The sequence below is a fragment of the Amblyomma maculatum genome, chromosome 2 (assembly GCF_055883805.1).
Source record: "Amblyomma maculatum isolate TAMU_Amacu chromosome 2, ASM5588380v1, whole genome shotgun sequence".
In the NCBI taxonomy this organism is placed as follows: Eukaryota; Metazoa; Arthropoda; class Arachnida; order Ixodida; family Ixodidae; genus Amblyomma; species Amblyomma maculatum.
Window position 1 is genome coordinate 80,095,394 of NC_139345.1, and position 21,078 is coordinate 80,116,471.

A 21,078-nucleotide genomic window follows, 5' to 3' on the forward strand; every position below is an offset into this window, starting at 1 on the left:
CGTGTGCCCTCACCGCTCTCACCTTTACCGCCTTTACCCTTGCCGGAACACTTCCCAACAGTAGGTCGTGTCCCAACCATTCCCTCGAGCGGGGAAAGGGGGAGGAGTCGCGTCGTTGCGTGCCCTCCCTCGAGATGGTGCGCGCGGTACGCGCGGTACGCGCGTTTTAGTGTTCCTGTATACACTAGCGCGTTTCGCAATGGTTTTGCACAGCATGCATGGTGACAACGCACGGTGGAGCAGGTGGAGTGCTTCTTTGGCTTGCTTTTGATATAGTGCTCTAGAATATTTTTGATTTACCAGACGAGTACCCGGAAGTGGTTTTGCGACGCTTTATATGCTTTATATATATATATATATATATGAGCGCTACCGCCAGAACGAAATTTGGAAAATGACGTTGTTTTGCCGTTTTGCATTGAAATACTGCCGGAACGCAGCTCTTATGCTGCAACACGATCGTGTTGCAGCATAAAATACAATCTAGCAAGTTTTTAGTAAAGTGTATGAATTTGGACCCCTGTTTATGATATAGCAAATATTGTCGTGGATCTTAAGAAAGCTCATATATCTTTACCTGCAGGAACACCCAAGGTCATCATGCAGCATTGTAAAGAATTCTACCGTCCAAGAGATGAATCCATACCAGAAATTTCAAAAACTCTATAATCATATTACTTCAAGCAGTGTGCAGTAAAACTATCATTCTAAGCCTCTCGCCATGCCATATGTTGCCTTTGTTGCGTCTTTGCAATGGATCGGCCTTTCGTTTGACCTCTATTAATGACTAGCTGCCATATATGTTCCACACATGGAGTCCACTGTTTCACGGCCATAGCAACTTCGCAGTGTGATGTGTGATCACTTTCTCAATTTTTGTTTTTTAATCATACGCGTCAAGTTATGGTACTGCATGCCATCGAAGCAAGGGAATTCAGCCTCCATTTGTACCTGCGATGAGAAAGTTTCATATGGTGGCATGCTGCCGTGAAGGTCCACATCGCTTGACAAAAACTCAAAGATATGTTCAAGACACAGTGAAAGCAACTTTAGTGTGATTCGATCATGCACAGCTAAGTTCCACAGCTTTACTCATATGTTTGTGACAATACTTTTAAAAGTCTGTTCATGATAAAAGAGCACCGGAGTGGAACTTCCTTTGAACAAATTTACATGTAGAATCTTTTGAAGCAGGCAGACAAATTTGTTGGCAACAGCAAAATCACTTAATTTTTCACTCAAAAGGGGTTCCCTCAACAACTTTCATCATGATCGTCCTATTTCCTTGTGGTTGTGGAAACTTGAGCAATGCAGTTGTAAAAATATTTCGCTGAAGTCTTTGAAGAAATATATGTTCAGGTTATGCCCCCCAGCATCTGCAAATATTTAGAAGAATTTGAAAGCCTTCACATTGGCAGGGGTGGTGTACAAGGCTTGAAGGGTACATGGTCAATAATTACCAACAGTCATGTTTGGTAGCCTTAAAGGCGATATTCGAAACGTATATCTCACCTCGGATGCAAAGATGGCTACTCTAGAAGGATCGCCTGCAGCAAAAAAATTTGCTCTGATAACATCAAAGCTTCAATAACACCAAAACACTGCCTCCATCAAAGACAATTAACTCCCCGACTGGCCGAGACAGTGATGCGATACAGGTCATCATCTCACCAGAAAGGATCAATCACAAAGCACCACCCACAAAGTCAACATTCAAAAATGGCCCCCACCCCAATATTTTGGGGTCCTACATCAACCATTAATGTGCTGACGAATGTAGAAACAAACTGGCGCAAAAGGTATAATGCAGCCGAGAATTCGAATATTATTGCATACCCTTTTAAGGAGTTGTGACCTTATTGCTTTTAATCCTGTCATCCAGTATTGTGAAGTACTATGTTATTTTGCGCCTGCTCACTAATTTCACTTAATATTCATTTTTACTGCTGCTCAAGTACCGAACTTCGAAAGCTTTTTTTACCAGCTTTCCCTACTGTTCCACTGCAGTTGCTATATATTGTAACCTTAACAATTCCATACGGTTCACAGCTGCCGTCTGCCTATCTTCACAGTTGTGGGAATCATATCAGAAAATGCAAGCGTTTTCTTCATGCCTTGCATTTCTTTGCTTGGCTTTTTCTTTTGCTGTAATGTTACTATCTCCTACTGCCATAGCTTTCCAACAGCAACCAATCGTCGTTAGCACTCTTCTGATTGCCAAAGCGAGATGCATGTGACCTATATTTATTTAAGGCTCAGTGTGACTACAAAAATGTTTCAAAAATGAAAGTTTCTCATGTGCAAAGGGAACTTCACAAGCAGTATGGTGGTTACTCTTGTGTATTAACCACGACCGGTTTTGTATTAACAAGTAATAAAGCCGGTCGTGTACCACCACCGGGTATTAACGCTCCAAAGGGCTAGATGTGGGAGTCACCTTCTAGCCCCATGCGTAGCAGCTCAGAGCTATGACCCCCTAACCCGCGGTGCGAGGAGTCTCCACTGCGGCGGCTTTGGGCCAGAGGGGACAAACACGAGTTGCATACGAAGCAGGCTTTAATTTGTTTGAGTAATTATACACGGCACAGCAACACTTGAGAAACAATAACCGCCATAGCGACCGCTCGCGTACGCAAGTGGGAGAAAGCCACCAAAAAGAGGGAAGCGCAGGCAAAAAAAATACAGCCGATTTGCATAGTTAATCAAATGTGCGTAGGTGCGTAGCACAGGCACGGAGGTAAACACAAGCTGCTTCACGACGCGGCGAGCGGTTCGGAGCCGAGGTCCAGGGAGCACCGCGCGTGCACGTCTGCTGTACGTGAAGGCTGAGGAGTGACTGATGCGAGGGAAGAGATGCCGAAGTTGAGGACACGCGAGCGACACACAACTGCTCAATGTAACATGCTTGTGCAACGCTGCCCAGTGACGACCGCCACTTCCCCAACTGACACGCCCCTCTCTCATTGCTCTCTCACTGGGTGCACCTATGCGGGCGTCGCCACTTTCCCTTTATCCTCTTCAAGTTCAAGCGGAGATGGATGGACAGAGAGAGATAGCGGCTTTTGCTGCAGCTGTGGAGCCAGCTAGTAAGCCGTGCTACGTGCGCGTCGCCACCTTCTCTTTCTCCACTTCAGGTTCACGGAGAGAGTGAGTGGCTTAGTACAGACATCGGCGAAATCCGTGATTGTGGCTAGTAGTGCTACACACGAAAAAATCCTAGAGAACACTTTGGACCACAAAACAGTAATAAGGCGAAAGCCTCTTGCGCTGTGGCCCCAAGCCCTCCACTACAGCACCAATTTCTCTCATTTATCACTCCCACCTTCCTCCTTTTTCTTATGGCTTGTTTAAGATATCCTCAGAGAATTGACAGATACTGCGCCTTTTCTTTCCTGTAAACCAATTTGAAACGCCACTGATGCCTGCTGTACTGTCTGCTTCTGTATGCTGTGTAGTGCAGCGTTCGAGGAAGCGCAAAATTAAAGGCGCTGCACGGACGCTTGTTGGGGTCAACTTCTTATATGCATGAATTGCCTAGTGACATCGCGACGTCACATCCGGTCATGATGTCACGACTTGTCATGGCATTACCAAGTGATGATGTCATAGTCTCAGTCATCTCTGTCATTATCATCATCACTGTCACTAACTACCGCTATCATTATCGGTTACTTACTACCACTAACTAAGCAGCTGTGGTCTCCATGGCTACCACACTGACATGGCGCTAGACAAGAAAAACTAAACGTTTCTCACGTGCCCGGCGTGGCTAAGTCAGGATGACTGACAGCTATAGTGCGATCGAATGGACAACAGTATGAGCTATTAAAGGCTTTCTCATTAAAGGGGGAGAGGAACGTTCTGCTCACATCGCGTAGCTTCGCACTCACGGCCCGCAGCAGTAAGTGCGTACGCTGACCGGTCAATTCAGGTGATGACAGCAGTCTCTTAGGCAGAAAGTCTGAACCGCACGCGTGCACGCTCACCTGCCAAAAGACCATATAAAACTGCAGGAGGTGCGCTCTTCTTGACCTTGGAGAGGAGGTCCCCCGCCAAACTAGGAGGAAAGAGGTAAAACCAGGGTGGCATCACTGCGGGAGACAGGGAGGCAGTGGGTGTGGCCCATGTGCCCTCTCACCACCTCCCTAACAGCATGCGAGCCGTTACGATGGGCCAGGGAATTCATGTGTATCCCAACAGCAGTAAGGAGGAAAGGAGGAAGGGATGGGAAAAAAGGTCAGCAGGACTCTTGGTTAATTTCGACCCCCTGCATTGCCATAATATGAACTAGCATCGCATAGTGCAAAACTTGTGCATTTTATATTCTGTTTTTACCACAATGATGAAGCTACATCTGCAGATACAGGATACTGACATTTTTAAAATGGTGTCACATAGGAGCATCCATGAGTAATCCATGCAAGGTTCTAGCCATAAGTGAAATTTGAGGCCACCATTTAAGATGATGCAGCATTGTTCTTCCTTTATTTGCGGTTCTGTGTACAGCATAGCACATTGTGGTTGTGAAAACCTTGACTGGTTTTGGATACAATGGAACCAACCAAACAAGTCAACTGTGACTACTTATAGAAAGCACACACAGTAAATCATAACAGTTACAACTATTATATTTTTGCTGGCATACAGCCTAAAACAACACTGCATAGCCAAGTGCAGAAAAATGAAGATCTGAATAAAAGAAAAATAACTGGCAACCACTGCTAAATGTTGCTTTGGTTTCAGCTCACAGAGTATATTAAAATTCCTCACCTAGGAACTCTATGGTAGGAGTATTCAACTATTATTTGTTGATATTTTTCTTGCTTCACTTGAAAGGCAGAACAAATTTGCAACTCCCGCCAAACTTTCACACACCGTAACACATATCCAAGCAACACTACAAATAAAAGAAAGGTTAATGAAGGTACAAGATATCACTGATAACTTCACTGATAACAGCACGCTGCAAGGTACCTATTTTAAAGCAATAAATAAAAGATCTGAGGAGGATACAGGCACCACAGGACACTGAACCAGCAGTGTGCACCACTTATACTGCTATCACAACCATGTGTAGCAATCTATTCTTTCCCTCGCAAATTCACACTACGAAAGAAGTGTTTGACACAGAAAAGCTTAACTACACAAAGAATTGAACACAGTCTACAAGCAATATATACATACACATTTAATTCGCAGGCGCACTCTTCACACAAGCATTTGCAATGAACCGCACACATGGAAAAAACACTATGGCAAAATGTTGTAAGGTGATGAGCAATATGAAGACTAATACTCTGTGGCGTTGTTGACATGCTGCATTAGCTATATAAGCTAAATGGCATATCATAGACTTGTTATCACTTGTTGCAGCATTATACAAGTTCTTCGACAAGAATTCCATTAGTGCTGATAATAGTACCTAGCCTTCCAAGCTGCCCAAAAGTTTGTGCAAGTGCTCTAAAATGGGCATAAATCTACAAAACGGACGGAAAGGATGACTGGAGAGTGTGAACAATTTTGTCTATTCCATCTTTATATACGTCTACGCGGTGAAGAATGAAGATATGCCACATCATATGAGCATGGCAGTAGCATATAAATTACTTGTCTGAAATAGATAAATGAAAAAGCCATAGTAAGCAATCCTTTCAAGAACAAAACACAAATGTGTCAGAGGGATTTCAGATCATACAAGCTGCGACAACAGAACATTCAGTAGCAACAGTTGCATCACTTAAAAGAGCAAAAATTAGCATAGCTATAGCAGTCTTATTATTAACTTACAACTTTTCAGTACAAATCACGTTTGAAGGAACATTAGCACATTTTAGACTTCCAGTCAAAGTGCACCAGGAAATTCTTATAAAAACAGGAAAAGAAAAGAACTACATGCTGCAAAAACCATTCTGCAGCCTCAACGTCAGCTGCCTTCGCACATTTCACAGTTATGGCATTCTTTCAGACAGGCACAGCAACTCCATAGAGAGTATGTCCTCTTCAAGAAAGTGTTAGCCTTAGTTCACTCTTGACACAACCGGAGCATTTTTAAGGTCTCACCAGTGTTGAAGAACGGGGCTCTTACATGGTCACATGCTGTTCAAGCACTTCAAGCTTCCCTCACGCACTTTTTCTTTTTTGCAACTTGACTTCGTTTTCTAACTTCAACCTTGTCCCGGTAGTATCACAGCAAGCTGGTCATACATGCGTCAGCACTACCCAATCTAGGAAAGAAAGAAGAAAAAGGACCTGTCTGGAACCTAATACAAGTCACTGCAGTGACTATAATGACAGAGAGATGTGAAAAAGCAAAGGCAGGGAAGGTAACCAGGCAGAGCTTAAAAAAAAGGGGGGATAGTCTCTAAAATTTTCACTTTCAGAGTGACGACTGATTATTACAAGCTCAAGTTCACAGGGATGCCACTTTAGCTGAGCTTGTAGACAGTCCAGGAAGCAAGGTCAGTGAGCTGCACCACCTTTCTCAGCATCTTCTAAGGAACTTCAAAAGGGATAGGGCAACCAGCACTGTCCGCCTTGGCAGACTTGCACAATATGTAAAACTTTCTGTACATTCAACGAGCTCCCTTTTTCAGCAACCTTTTGCTCACTGTTTTTATTCAAATTAAAACACTGTTCTGTTTATTATTCCACTATGTAGTCTTTGCACAAGATTTTGGGATAGTCACTCTCCTGACCGAAACCAATGACACAGGTCATGAGAGAATGCGCCATCAATCCTGTTCATGACTAAATCTTGGCAGGAGTTTTGGCAGGACAGAGTGGATGATTACATTTAAATTTACACAGCATAAGTTTCACCAGCTTTTAGACAAAATACAATTATGCTATCAGTTCACAAGTTATACTGGCTGAACGTAGCAACAACGTGTACATAATTTGAACTGTTATCTTTAAGCGTTATGAAAACAATAAGATCGAGTCAAGCTGGGTGATTACAGTCACAAGCCAACACGGTTTCTATTATAGTCAAGGACTCCAATGAAACTACCATAATATATAGCCTACTAACCTAGGAGCTATGAGCTGTGCCTTGTGTCAAGTATCATGCAACACATTCTTGCCAATCTGAACTACGCATTTTACTATTAGCTGTAACTGTGAAAGTGCTAATTATATCAATAATAAATGCTAGCAAAAAGTATTTCTGAGTAACACTACTGGGAGTAAAATGCAGAGAGCAGACCAGCTTTAAGGTGACAGTAAAAAAATGTGGGGCCGAGCAAGCACACTAAGTTGCCCAAGTTTACTGATAGCAACACTGCTGTTAAGTCTATGAAATCGACCATCAAAATTAACTACAGTCATTAAATTGCCTGAGCAGAAAACTATCTGCACCTTCTTTGCACCTTTTCTTTAGCATGCAACAAACAGCTCAACAGCACACTACTGTTCTATAAGGAAAACATTTGAAGCTCGCATCAAATGTTGAAAAAGCATCAAAACTGCTGCACAGTAGCTGCCCTGTAATCACACATGTTACACTAAAATGTCACAGCAACGTGCATAGTTGTAAGCACATATGTCCACCTTCTCCTGTGATGATCACACACAGAACAAGCTTCACATGTTCATTTGCATGAAAGACTTCAACACTCCCAGTCAACACTTGCCAATTCTATAGACATGAGCATGCAGCATCCCTGCATCTTTGGCATATAAGGAGTATTTCAATGAAGTGAAGCACCTACTAATACATCATCAGAAGGAGTAGAGATAACAAATATTTGTTGTGTGTTGTCTTTGGCACAGGATGCTGCAAAACATGAATTATACATACAGACTGTGCGAAAAAGTGGTAAATAATACATAACTTAATTTTTTTTTATAAGCAGCAGTTTCGGATTCAGTTCGAAAAACTGAATGGCGGCTCAACACATACGTGTTGAGGTCGCGTGAGGTGCACAAAAACTACATTATGATTGCTGTTTTGTTCCTTTTATAATTGGAAACAAAAGGTGCAGAAAAAAAAATTCAATTATAAATTATTTAGATAGTACACGAAAATTCCACATCATGTCCCATGTACACCATAGTCTTGCACACTATTTAAAAGAAAAAAAAAAGCGTGCATCCAAAATTTTGGTGTCTCTACTCCTTTAAGAGAAAACTGCGAAAGTATGTGATGCTCACATTTGTTATGAAGTGATTTTGAAAGAATTACTACAGCAATCCTTCAAACTATACAGACCCTGTGCTACAAGTTAGCATCTGTACCAACTAGCCCAAAATGTGAAATATGATGTCTGTGCATATGTGTAGTTTTCAAGTCAAGACTGGCAGTAGTCGGGTATGTGTTGGCAACATATTAAGAAGATGCAAAATCACTAGCAGAAAGCTTGGAGGAAGGAAACAACTAAGGAGAGGCCCTTGACATTTTTAATGCATTGGAGAAAGTGTAGCGAAAGTGACGTCAAAATTTTGGGCTAGCCAAGTCGGGCCATTATCAGCGGCATTGATGTTGCTATGAAAACTCGGGGCACTAGCAACCGTGTTGCTAAGGGCTCGAGGTATGTGAGCATGGCGGAGAAAGAAAATGCGGCGGGTAAAGGAGGAGGAGGGACATTGCAGCGTCCGGTCACGGCGCGGCCGCGCCAGCTTCAAAAAAGTGAGGTCAGGGCATCTCCCAAGTTTTTTCCTTCCTCCATGGCAGAAAGTAATCACTATATAAAGGGAAAATATTTCTCATGCAAGAAATAAAAAAAAGGGAGTCTCAAATTATAAAAATAATGTGCGTTATTTAAATGTCTTAACCATGACAACTAAAAAAAGGAAAGGAATTGGAACTTCAACGATGGCACGAGGATGTACACATTCAGTGCATGTGAACAAGACATGTGTTTCATGTCTGTTGTTTAATTTACTGTCAACAAGTGCAAAAAACCATAACAAAGAAAAAGACAAGGCATCGCAAGTGCTGTGTTGTGCTGTAATTGTCTGTGTTTTGTTGTCATCTTCGTCATCCCCTTTTTGTGCTTTTTGACAATAAATATGTACCAACTAGCCCAAATTATGACGTTAATGCTGCTTAGTTTAATTTCAACAACTAGAAGAAAATAGGAACGTCTCAATGTGCAAGACTTCCCTCAGTGGTTGCATTGCTGAAATGGCACTGAACCTGTTTGAGGGTGCAGCCGTGCGTGAAATGACTCGTTTGGGCTATTGGCATGATCATGCCTACACTGGTTGCTCAATGGCGCCCTATGACAGGACAAAACCTACCGTAATTATGTGGCAGACTACTCTACTTTTCACATGACAAACTATGTAGATCACTTCCTGTTCTGGCACCAAGATGAGTTTGCCACCTTCTCTGCGTTGTCAAACACTGTTGTCAAACATTAGTTTTCTCAGTGTTGTCAACACTCTGCTGCTTTCTAAGCAGCAGAGTGTTGTTGTCAAACATTGGTTTTCTCAGTGTTTGACAACACACTGTCCATATTTATACCAAACTCTGTATAATCCCCTTTGTTAACGCCCATTACAGCTTAGCTGCCACTGACAGACATCACAGCTAATCAGCTAGCTGCCACTAGATATAAGAAAAACTAAAAAGCTACGACAGCTTGCTAGCCTTACTTACAATGCCTAATTGTTACCTCTCTAGCCACAAAGACTTACAGCACTAATACATTTAACGGCAACATAAAGAAGAAAATAAAATTTGGTTCAGCAGATCAAGAACTATTTCTGACTGCAGTTCCAATGACGCCGAGTGCTGCACACAGCAGATTGCAGCCAGATAACTGCAGCATCGCCAACTGTGCTTTTACGAAGAGCAGCTGGAATATAACAAGAGAAGCACAGACATTTAAATAATCACCAAGACATAACCACAACATACATCACACATTCTTCTGCATGAGTGTTTGCACGCAGTCTGATTGCTTTACACGCGAGTTGTGCATACTTCAGTCACAATGCAGCACACACTTGTTGCGATAGACTTATCAAGCGACGTCCTTCTAATGGTGCTGCAATGCTGACATACTTAAAACAGAATAGGCCAAGACTCTGTCCTCCCAGCATGTGGAGAGCAGTGCACGAGGAGAGAGTTGCTAAGCGAAAGGGCTCAAAAAGGTCACTGAACAACATCGGAGCGTGAGGTAGAGGAAAGAGGGAAAGGATGAAAACAAGCGCCGAGAACAGAAGTCCAGCAGGACAGCAATTCAAAGAGAGGGTGCAAACCCGCCGAACTTCCATCGTCTCTCCAGAGTGGCACCAACACCTGTGACCTCAAGTGGAAACAGGGTGGGAAACTTGGAAAGCAGCACCTCGACATCACACGGCTGCAGGGCAGGCTCGCGGGTGTGCACATATGACCACAGGTAGTCCAGGCTGGCACCATCCGGATGCAGGTGCAGGAACATGGACACCAGTCCTGAGCGTGTGGAGGATCAGAACGTTGTCAAGCCAATGTCAGAGCAAGGAGTAATTGTAACGAGAAGAACAACGTCGCACGCACAGTCTCCCAAAAGTGGGGCACCAGCCCACACCTGAGATGTTGAAGTGAGGGTACAAAGAAAAAAAGGCCTGCTGCACTACGCAACTGTCCCAATAATTTTATCATGCAGGCTTTTAGGAATTCAAAACAAGAATGTGCCAAGACAGTGATAAAAGTGCACTTAGTCACAGCTTAACAGGACACCAAGCCACATAAAGGCACTTTTATTTATTTAAGCTTTGCCTTTAAGGGTATGATGCAATAAAAGCGATGGCTCTTGTTTGCCACGTCTCCTTGCGGATCCTTGTTCATGAATAGGGACTCTGCTGATCGCGGGTTATTAATCCCTTAATTTCTTCAGGAACATCCTGCTTCGAAGGCCGTTCATCATCTCGCGGGCCACGTTCTCCGGTCAGGGACGTTACTCGGGCCACTGGAGCGGAGACATCGAGTCGGCCGGGGACGCTTGTACCCATTTTTACTGTCACTGAGAAGTGAACTTCATCAGCGACAGTGAACCTTTACGTCTTTCGACACGCTGGCTTAAAGCGTTTCGCACTTGAAACAAGGCATTTTCTGAGTTTTCGCGTGTGCAGGACACGACTCGTTTTCAGTTTTGAACACCGTGAAACACGGTAACTCGAACCACCTTTGCAGGCTGAAGTGTTCGAAACTATTTTGCCCCAGAAGGAGCGCAGCGGGGTTTGCGGAGCCTCTTCCAAGCGCACACCCCTGTGAGAGCCGGGCGCCAGGCCGGGGGACGCTTGTACCCATTTTTACCGGTGGGTGTCCGGCGGCGGGTTTCGAACGAACCACCTCCCGCAGCCGAGACGGACGCCCTAACCACTAGGCACATACTCTTTTTCATATGGTCATATGCGAAAGGCTATCGGACATAGATACGGCGCCTCGTTTAACCAAGTTGTATACGAACATGCCTGCGTGACTTAGGGGTGGCGTGTCTGACTCAGAATGCAAGGACCTTGGAAAGCTGATTCTATCTCACCCTCCCATCTCAAAAAAAGAGGCCAGAGTTGGCAGCTCCTGCCAAATCAGCCAAGTCATGTTCACATGACGTCAGGCAACCCTACGTCCAAGCAGTGCCTGGCCATGCCAGCCACCAATTACCACATGGCAGAGCCACACAGATACCAACATTGGATTTTCTGGATAACGAGCCCTTTAACGCTGTCACATTGAAAAGGTGTTTCTCTAGCCATCTAAGGCATATGATACAGTGCAAGCGGCTTTGCATGTGTAGTGTAATTAGACAAATTCTGCTCCTTATGCATGACAAATTATTTTGGGAGGGTTGCAAGGAGGCTTTCGAAAACTAGGGATAGTACCCTTTTTTATGAGACAAAAGGCAACTTGTACAGAGAATGCCGGGTCCAACATCCATCAGACGGGTGACAGGAGACCTTGCACGGATTCCTGGTGATGTATACATTTTGCTTCAGGTAGCCTAATGTATTTTCTTTTTTCTTTTTTTTTTTGCAAAGGAATTCTCGTTTATATTTCATGCCTAGTTTATTAAGACTGCAAGTGCATTCCCCATATGCTCGCATATTTAGCATTCGGTTAAAATGAAACTACAAGATGTCATTATGTTTATGTTTACATAGACTCTCTACTGTATGTCTTGGCAATCACTGTTCGTGATTTCTCAAGTGGAGTGCTTCACCTCATGAGCTCAATACAGTAGATGATCATCAACACAATTTTTCACTTTTTGTGGGCAAACGCCTGTAGACAGGATGTATGCAAGTGACAACAAGTGAAAAGTGCAACTTTTCTTCTTTTACAAAGATATACAAAGAATATTTTTAAAACATATCTCATTTTCTAGCTAGGGCAAAGTCTCCTTCAACTATGAATATTTCTAAACAATAAACTTTACCTGTAGCCATTTGGCAAGACTATTGGCGACAGCATGCGCTGTCACGAATTTAGTAGCTTGCTACAATTCATCAAATTTCTGAAATGCTTGGCAAGTCAGACAAGCAAGCTGCCAAGAGTTGTGGGACATTCTCACACTGCAACACAGTCAAAAATGAAAAATCTCAAGCAAAAAGAGAAAAGAGAGGGAGGAAAATGACGACAGCTACCAATAAGTTTAGCATCTTTTTCAGTAATCCTAATTCCGGCCACTTGGGTAGATGAGGAAACCTCATTCCGAGAGCCAGACGCCGAGCACAGCTCCCTCTCTGGGCTTGGTGTAGAGCTGTTCTTGGATGACCGCAGCTGTTCAAAGAGTAAAGCCACCAGAGGGTAAATCAGGTACACGAAGTTGAAATTTTCTTACAGTCAGAGCTGATTCTAGGATCTCTTGCACTGCAGCAGCACCAGCCCCATTGGTTTAGCCGGGCATGTGGAACATCACATGATGTGTGACGTCCCACTTGGTGGAACAGTATTTCTGCAGGGCCCGTATTCCGAGTTTGCGTCGTTATCATGAGTGTCGCTAACTTCCCGACCTCGAGTCACCTGATTGGTGGAAGCGCTGGAAAATGATGTTGCCACCTCTTCCGGTTCTGCAGTGGCAACGCCCAGTTCCGACATTTCAACCAATCAGATGACTCGTGGTCACGTGAGATAGCGACACTTCGATAACGACGCAAACTCGAAATACGGGCCCAGGTGAAACATCCCACAATGTGTGATCTTTCATATGGATGTTTCAGTGGGACATCCCACTTGGTGGAAGAGTATTTCTACAATGCAAGATCATGCAGTTCTATGACACAACGATCATGCCATCACCTCTCACATTGCTCAGAGAAAAGAAATATCAACAGCAGCAACCAACACCCTTTGCCGAGTTCTGTCTCTTAGCCAGCAAGGAGAAGCACCCGCAATTTTAAGCATGTAATGATTTTGGCCCATTGTCAAGGTGCCGTGTCTAGAATGGAGGGAAATCTAAATGAGTGTTGGCGAAACTTTCAGTTTACCCCCTTCGCCTACGTGCTGTGCAGCAGCGGCAGCTTCACAGTGAAAAAATAGCAGCCATGTTAGCCTAAACGATTGCTGCAGAAATAGATACCCCCCTTCATCTCTCTGTCATTCAAGAGTCGGGTCACAGAACCTTACGCAAAGAGGAACTCACTCATGTACTAATTAATAAGTGTGATGATAACAATAACGTTGCTGGCTACATGTTCAGGTGAAGCAAAGTACAAGGAGGGGCAGCCTTTATAGGGTAAGGGGTATGTGACCCTTTAAGTGACGAATATTTCTGCACCCGGCGATAAGAATAAGTAAAAAAAAAAAAGAACTGTGAGTGAATCATTGGGCTCTGCACCATAATGCACATGAGTGCAATCACAGCTGAACCCAGATGCTTGTTATTGAACTCAACAAGGATTGTGAAATAAGTCATTATATATAATATGATAACAAACTTGCCTATAACCCAGAAGCAAGAATACATTGTACCCAAGCCACACTTCTTGCAGCGGTGTGTTTAAAGCTGCTGCTCATTAGACGTTGTTAGGCCTAATTAACCTACTTTACATCGAAGCTGTAGCGTAAGGTGCTTTAGAACTACCCACTGGCTATCGTATAACGTCTAAAGCTCTAATCAATTAACAATAAACAGAATGATCACTCATTAAAATTAAGATACGGTTGGTTTCCACAATGCATTCGGCAGAAATGCATATGCCAGGGGTGGGCTGAAGGTTAGCTTTAGATAGGTTGGCTTCATTGCAGGTTGCATGGTTAGCTTCACCACATGACAGCGAAGCAGTGTGAAAAGCGAGCACAATATTCCAAAGGCCACAACCCTCGTGCGTGCCGCAAGTTTTACCTCATCACGTGGTTTTACTACCCAAGGCCGTGCAGCCGATCCTCTTTGTGTGAAAAGTGTTCAAAGAGCTCCTTCAGGAGAAGCTCTACTTGCAGGGGTGTGCCGCACTGTTTGAAATATCGAATCACTGGCAAAATGGGTGTTCAGTACAGAGCGTGACATTCGCACACCATTTCACAGCATTTTCAAGGGGATAATCCGTGTGTTCGATATAGCCAATATTTTGCAACATTGGGGTTCAATATCGCCAGGCTTGACTGCACTCTGCAACCCAACTGAAACCACACGCAAATAATGTCCTTTATTTTCTTCTCACGTTCCACACCTTTGCCAAGGTCATGCTCAAGACAAAATTAATGAATATCTCTACTACCAGAAGAAGCTTGGTAGAGATACGACTGAAAAGAAGCGCTGAGCACATGTAAATAAAATGTCTTTCTTATGTCCTATATTTAATTATCTTTATTTGCATTTATTATTAATTACTTTTTATTTTTTCCTCGTGATGCTCTGTCAAAGCATTGCTGGCTGAACAATTTATTGTAAAAGAAAAAATAGATCTGCCATGTAATTCATAGATTAGCCTTCTGCAGACCCATATCCGTGTCAGGTCATCACCAACAGGTCCCTTCCTCGTATAAACGTAAAGAAAAACAGAAACGGTAACAATGATTTCAGTGCCCTTTTCATATAAATCCATGGTTTCCATATGTTTAGTATGAACCAGCTGTTATTCCCTATTTGCTCTTTATACTGCAAGTAAAACCAACTAGTCCAACTTGACCCCGAAAGGTCACACACTGACCCAACTGCAAGCTCTCCTCGTGGCAAAAGGTGAATCTGTTACCTTGTGGAGGACAACTATAACCCCAGTTTTGTTCTTCTGCACCACGCTAATGTACTACAACCCTCCATGACCCCTATGATCCATAAGAGCCCTCACTTTCTCCATCTCCTGGATGTCCCTGGCCCGCTGTTGCTGCAGTCCCTGCAGGGCCTGCTGGAGCAGTCGCAGCTGCTGATCCCGCTGCTCTTGCTCGGCCTTGAGGAGCTGCGCTTCATTGCGGTAAGCCTCCAACTGACACCTGAGCGAGTCGCACTCTTCTTGTAAGGCCAGTCGTGCTGCAGTTGCTGCCTCATCCTCCGCGGACAGCCCTCCTCCGCCTGCACCTCCACCGTCACCCTCTGCGAGTGGCCCACGGAAGAAGTCTCGTCACAAGCTGCCCGCGCTTGTGAAGTAAGAATCACCGGTGATCATGAACTGGCTACGATATAAGGATGCCGTGTAAAAACCAGGCACTGTATAGAAGCACATGCAATGAATACACCCAATGACTTGAAATACAGGCTCTGGTGTGCTGTGCTTCTCTGCAGAAGAAATAGGCCACAAGACGTACATAGAAGCATTGGTATGGTCCTGAAAGCATTGATTACATGGTTTGTGGCATAAATCAACACTGTAAAAGACACACTGAATGCACGACGACTGTTCTCTACAATCCTCTAGGGTTTCATGCGGCAGTATACATTGATTTTTTGGCATCTGAATCCAAGATATACAAAGCAAAAAATTAACAATTAGAGCTCTTTTTACTCAAACTTTATAAGAATCTAGGCTGAAGCTAAGACTAGATCAGAGTATCACTTACATTAAGGAAGAATTTTTTGCCTGATCTAAACCTTCGGAAATGTGTTCAGCTACAGCCACAGTCACCCAGTGTCACAACTATAGGTACAGACATTCCCGAACATAATACTACTATAACAGAAAAATTGAGTACCAGCTCATCTTTTCTTTACAGCGAAGGCTGTAAAAGGTGGACCTTCTCCCCAACCAACATTTTTGTATGCCATAATGGAAAACGCCCTTGTTCATATTTTGGCCAGTAAGCATTATTCAGGTGGGCTGGCAAAGGGATACTCTCACGGCAACAAGAGGAGTAGAGCAAAAGCTTGTCAGTTTGACCCCTGTTAATTCGGCAATCTGGATTATTCAAGCTGTCGGCATAGTCCCAGCCAACGCCCATGTAAGTCTATAACATCATAGGCTCATTAATTTCAACAACACTATACGTTTTGCGCTGGTTAACTCGAATGGCTCCCCAAGGAAAGGTTGTATCCATGCAGAGCTGGCACAGCGAGCGATCGTCAAAGTAGCCATACTCAAACATGAATTGTATGTTGCAGAGTAGTCTGTGCACCTCTTACGTGTGTGCAAAAGCAGGTGCAATGTGAAAAAACGGACGGCCCTTTCTCTAACAATTACAGCCCGACCCCTTAGTTTCAGTTTTGCTTTCCTGAGCTTCGTGCCAGCCTGCTGTAACAGTGGCTATCAGCTGCACATAGGTCAGTCAACTGAGCCCAGCTGCATGCCATTTGGAATGCTGAATAGCATCGCTGTGCACTCCTCTTGCTTCTATCAGGCTGGTCCTTCCAGTGGGCACATTCGGTTTTCAATCCCGGGCAGGCACGGACTGCTTGCCGACATGAGTCCGGCATATGGTTTTTCACGGGCAGCCCAGAAGCTCTGTGCCCACTGGTACAGCTTTCAGGAAAGTAGCACTTTCATGTTCCTGCAGACGACTAGGTGCTTTAAACCATGACACGAGCTCTGCAGCTAGTCTCTCAGCAGCTGTAAAATGTTTGAATCTTGTATCTTCGCTTTCTTGTCTTGAATTTTACAACACAGATACGTCTACCTGCTCGCACTGTTTTGCACGTTATTCACCTGTTTCACAATATTTTCAGCATGCAGGCTTGAAAGGGCCGCAAATGAACCACTGCTGCTGGAGCAGCTAACTTGTAAATGCCTTTGCAAATGCTTTCATCTGCTTTCGGGTGCAGTGAGTTGGGCCCTTTATTTGAAGAACTTAGCAAGCAGCAACGGCAAGTAAACCCCGAGTTCTCGCAAACGCTTCACATTCAGGCATATCGCGCACTTCTCGCAAAAAGCATCAATTGATTTGCACCGCTCTTATCTATCTTCAGTATTGCACACACGTCAATAAACGTGCATGTGGCGTCAATGCAAAAGAACTGCGTCGTGGTGACTGATGGTTGTCATCGTCTGCTAAAGCAGACGATAGTGGGAGCTTGCAAGACCATGGGTCCGAATGCTACTTTCTGACAGAGTGAAAGCTGAGACTTTCTTTTTTTTTAGACTTTGTCAGCAAGTAGTCCGAGACTGCAAAATCGAATGCGCCAAAACTGGAAATTGGAAACTGGAAACTGGACTATGCCAAAACTGGAAATGGAAATCGAGTGTGCCAAAACTGTGCGCTCGTCACGTGCCCTTTGCTCTTTCTGCAATGAAGCATCCAGTTGCTTGTAAGGAAACGTCATCACACCTGCATTGCATTAGGAACAATGCTGCCAAGACCTTTTTCATTTTTGGAGCTACTCTGCTTTAATGCTCCTGACAGTGTGCACACAATAAGGCATTGATAGAAATGTGAGAAACAGCCACTGTCATGCCGTTCTAATGCAAAGGCAGGTGACCACCCCGCAATTATTCAGCAAATACATTTTCGGCAATGTGAGCAATTCTTGTTACTTTTTTCAGGATCAGTCAATAATTCGAAGTCCGAATAATGTGAACGTTTTTTGCGGTCTCTTTAGGATCAAATTAACTAGCTTTGCTTGTATAGTTGCTGCTATACATCCTTTGACCAAAGAGCAGGTAAAAAGTTTGGGGTTTTCTATTTCTCCCTGTGAATGGTTAAATACCACCAGTCCGTTTAATAAGGCACTTATTCGATACTAGTCTACAGTATAGGGAGCTTCAGAAGACAAAGTACCAGTGGAAGAGGCCCCATTTATGTCAGCATCGGTGTGCATTTCACTGCTTTCGCTTCAACTTCTCTGAGGCTGCAAGGTGGGTCAGGTGTGCCACCCTTATCGAGGCTCGCTATGCAAGCCCGCAGATTATTACTGCACAAATCTTGTCATACAAGCAGCCTATTCTGCCACAAATAGCTTCTAATACTGCTATTCATGCTAATCCTAAGGATGTGAGATCAAATCTTGGCCATAGTAGCCGCATTTTGACTATTAGAGGCTTAAATTGTCTAAACTATATTAATGATACGTGCATCCTCCACCTTTTTCATTTTGTGTTGAACGCAAGTGCACATTATTGTGAGGCAAGGAGGCTCGGACAGCAGAGCGCTCTTTGCCTGATGCCTAGACGCTTTCTCTGTAAAGCAAACCCGCGCATAGCAGTGTTCAAACATGGCAACACCACTGTACTCTTCACAAGTGACTTCATTCTGTCTACTGAACTGTTTTTTCCTGCCCCCACATCTTTTCCCGCTTTCACTCCTAATATTACTTGGTTGACATAGTGACAAGAAGAAAGGAAATGGCATCTAATTCAGCTACGTCTCGGTCATAGCCTTTTATGACTTTATGACTTTTCTTGCAGTTGCTAACTAGTTCCATAATATAACTTAACTGCATTCAGATGACATCATACTATCCCTGTAAGAACCATATTTGGCACTGTTCCTACTGAAGAACACTGTTTAACTGTTTAACCGATTATGGAGAATATTTCAATTAAGCACGCTCATGATGAAGAAATCAATATAGAAAGAGCAGGCCAAAATATTAAGATTTGCCAGAACTGAAAGGAAGTATAGAAATTATCAAAGTTTAAATCACTGCCAGATAACTGCACTGTTGTGTCCGAGCTAATTTATGGCTGAGAAGGCGTGTCTGCGTTCGCTCCACGGGCATCTCAACAAGCTTCGTCTGCAGATGTCCATCCGGTATGCATGCACGTCTCAAAAACCGCTTTCTTCACCCATGGCTATTCCGAAGCACCACTTTGTGTCGCCTTGTGAAGAAATGGACTGACTTCCCAGGAAGAGCCTGCCCTGTTAATAATAACCTACAGAGGGGCAGCGGCAAAGCAAGAAACCGTCGTCGGAGCCACGCGGTGTTGGGTTATGGTACTCGCCGTTTGGACAAAAGAAGCAGAGGGACAAGCCATCATAAGCTTTGCGTGAGGTCTGGCCTGCCGGCTGAAGTGTTTGCCGCTGAGGGGGAGACCCACAGGGCACTGGACTGGACGAATGGAAACACAGGAAACATGACACTCAGCCGTGATGAGAGAATGACGGGGGGTCGCCTGCGAAATGCCAATGTGTGCGTGTATGAAATTGTAGTGGCGCACGTGCAAGAATGTGCGGAGTGGGGCTCGGTGATGCAGTGCACGAAATGTCAACTCGCGCTTTGTAATTGGCCTGTGCCGAAGATGAACCAATTCCCTGCCTAGGGACCTAGGGAGACCCGAGAGAAGAAAACCCAGTGTTTTACATGGGGAGAGGGCTTCTTTCTGAAAAGTGTAAAGATGTAAATGAACTCCTTGTACTCTGGTCTAATGAAAGCTCCCCGTCTCCACGGTTCCTTGACGCCTGGCCAGTCAACGCTACCCTCGGCTCCGGCCCTGCGCATCCGGCGTCGCGACAGCATCTACAGTTTTGCACTTTGTTTGGCGAGGCGACATCGAATGAAGTGCGATTTTCAGAGCCCATCTAACCTGAGCCACTCTCTGAAGTCTTGGAGACCTTGGCAGGGGGTGGTTCATCCTCATCACTCAGATCCATCTCATCTTCCTGGCGCTTGTCTAATACATCAGCCAGGTGGGCAGACTTGATCTCCTGCAGAAGCATAGCCAAAGATAATCAAGAACCATGCTATTTCCACACCACGGTCATTGTCCTCCTCATCCTGCACGCAAATTTAGCATACACTTAAAGTAGGAGTAATACCTTTTACACAATGATAAAGCGCTTGCGTACATCAGCAAAAATCAGGAGAGACCATGAAGCTTCCCTCAGCTGCATGTAATAGGGGCCTCTCTATAGAAGCTAATTTTAACGGTGGTTGGTCACGGTAATGTATCTTGCAGTGTCTCCCTACTTTCACAATTTAATACAGTAAACGGCGTAAAATACCGTACGTTCTTTCCACTTTGCCATACGTCACCTCCAGCCTCTCTTCGTATTCTCTCTGCTCCTTTCCTTTTCCCCTCCTCTCCTCTCAAGTGAAAGCGGGATGAGAGAGACTCCCTGCTCTTTGTTCTATCATCTACTAACAGAGGATCCGGGCAGATCGGCAGATTTTTCAGACACGAGGCCTCTAATGCAAATATGAAGAGGTAATTGAGCTTGAACAAAAATGAACTTCCCTTTTTGTTTTTTCTGAAGCTGAGACCTTGTAAATAGCCAAAGGTGCTTAGAATCAAAATGCATTTACAATCAGTACTTTTGTCTTTTTATGTTTGTCTCACACGTGGTCTGCGATACACAGTCATGCTCAGAAATATGTGATTCATTTTACACTACTATACAAGACTGTAGCAAAAAGTTTTAAGACTAGCTCTGTTAAAAAGAAAGTTCTTTATTTACCTGAATGCTTTACTTATCTATGTTTACCCATTATCAACTACGTTGCAAAATAACTCCCTTGCGCAGCAGTACAGCACTCCCAGTATTCCTGCCCCTTCTGGAATGTGCACCCAAGTATTCTTTTTGCAGTGCCTTCAACACCTTTGACGCACTTCGAAAATGACCTTTAAGATGCATCTCCATCTCTAGGAAGAAGGTAAAGACCCCCTGAGCAAAACCCGGTGAGATGATGTTTTTTTCGTTCAAAGACAATTTCACATTCACGCTTCGTTCAAAAATTCTGTTCATGACGAAATTGCAGACATCGTAATACATATGGTCAGAATAGCAATAGTTACACAATTCTTTGAGGCAGAAAGGATGACGTCTTTTGATGTAACAAATTATGAATATCA

General features: G+C 44.0%; 1 protein-coding gene across 2 annotated transcripts in view; it reads right to left on the reverse strand.

Annotated features, from left to right (window-relative positions):
- Positions 1-3,453: 3,453 nt before the first annotated feature.
- LOC146199094 (ecto-NOX disulfide-thiol exchanger 2-like) overlaps positions 3,454-21,078 on the reverse strand; it is a 35,422-nt gene continuing 17,797 nt past the window's right edge. Inside the window, exons 9-13 of one of the 2 annotated variants that reach the window (XM_084594572.1) lie at positions 19,813-19,933; positions 15,214-15,455; positions 12,571-12,706; positions 10,207-10,399; positions 3,454-6,224 (exon numbers count right to left, since the gene is read on the reverse strand). In XM_084594572.1, coding sequence (XP_084450698.1) covers positions 6,185-6,224; positions 10,207-10,399; positions 12,571-12,706; positions 15,214-15,455; positions 19,813-19,933 — 732 coding nt within the window. In that variant the 3' untranslated portion in view covers positions 3,454-6,184. Of the gene's footprint in view, positions 10,400-12,570; positions 12,707-15,213; positions 15,456-19,812; positions 19,934-21,078 lie in introns of both variants that reach the window. The other variant, XM_084594573.1, reaches the window with a different exon arrangement.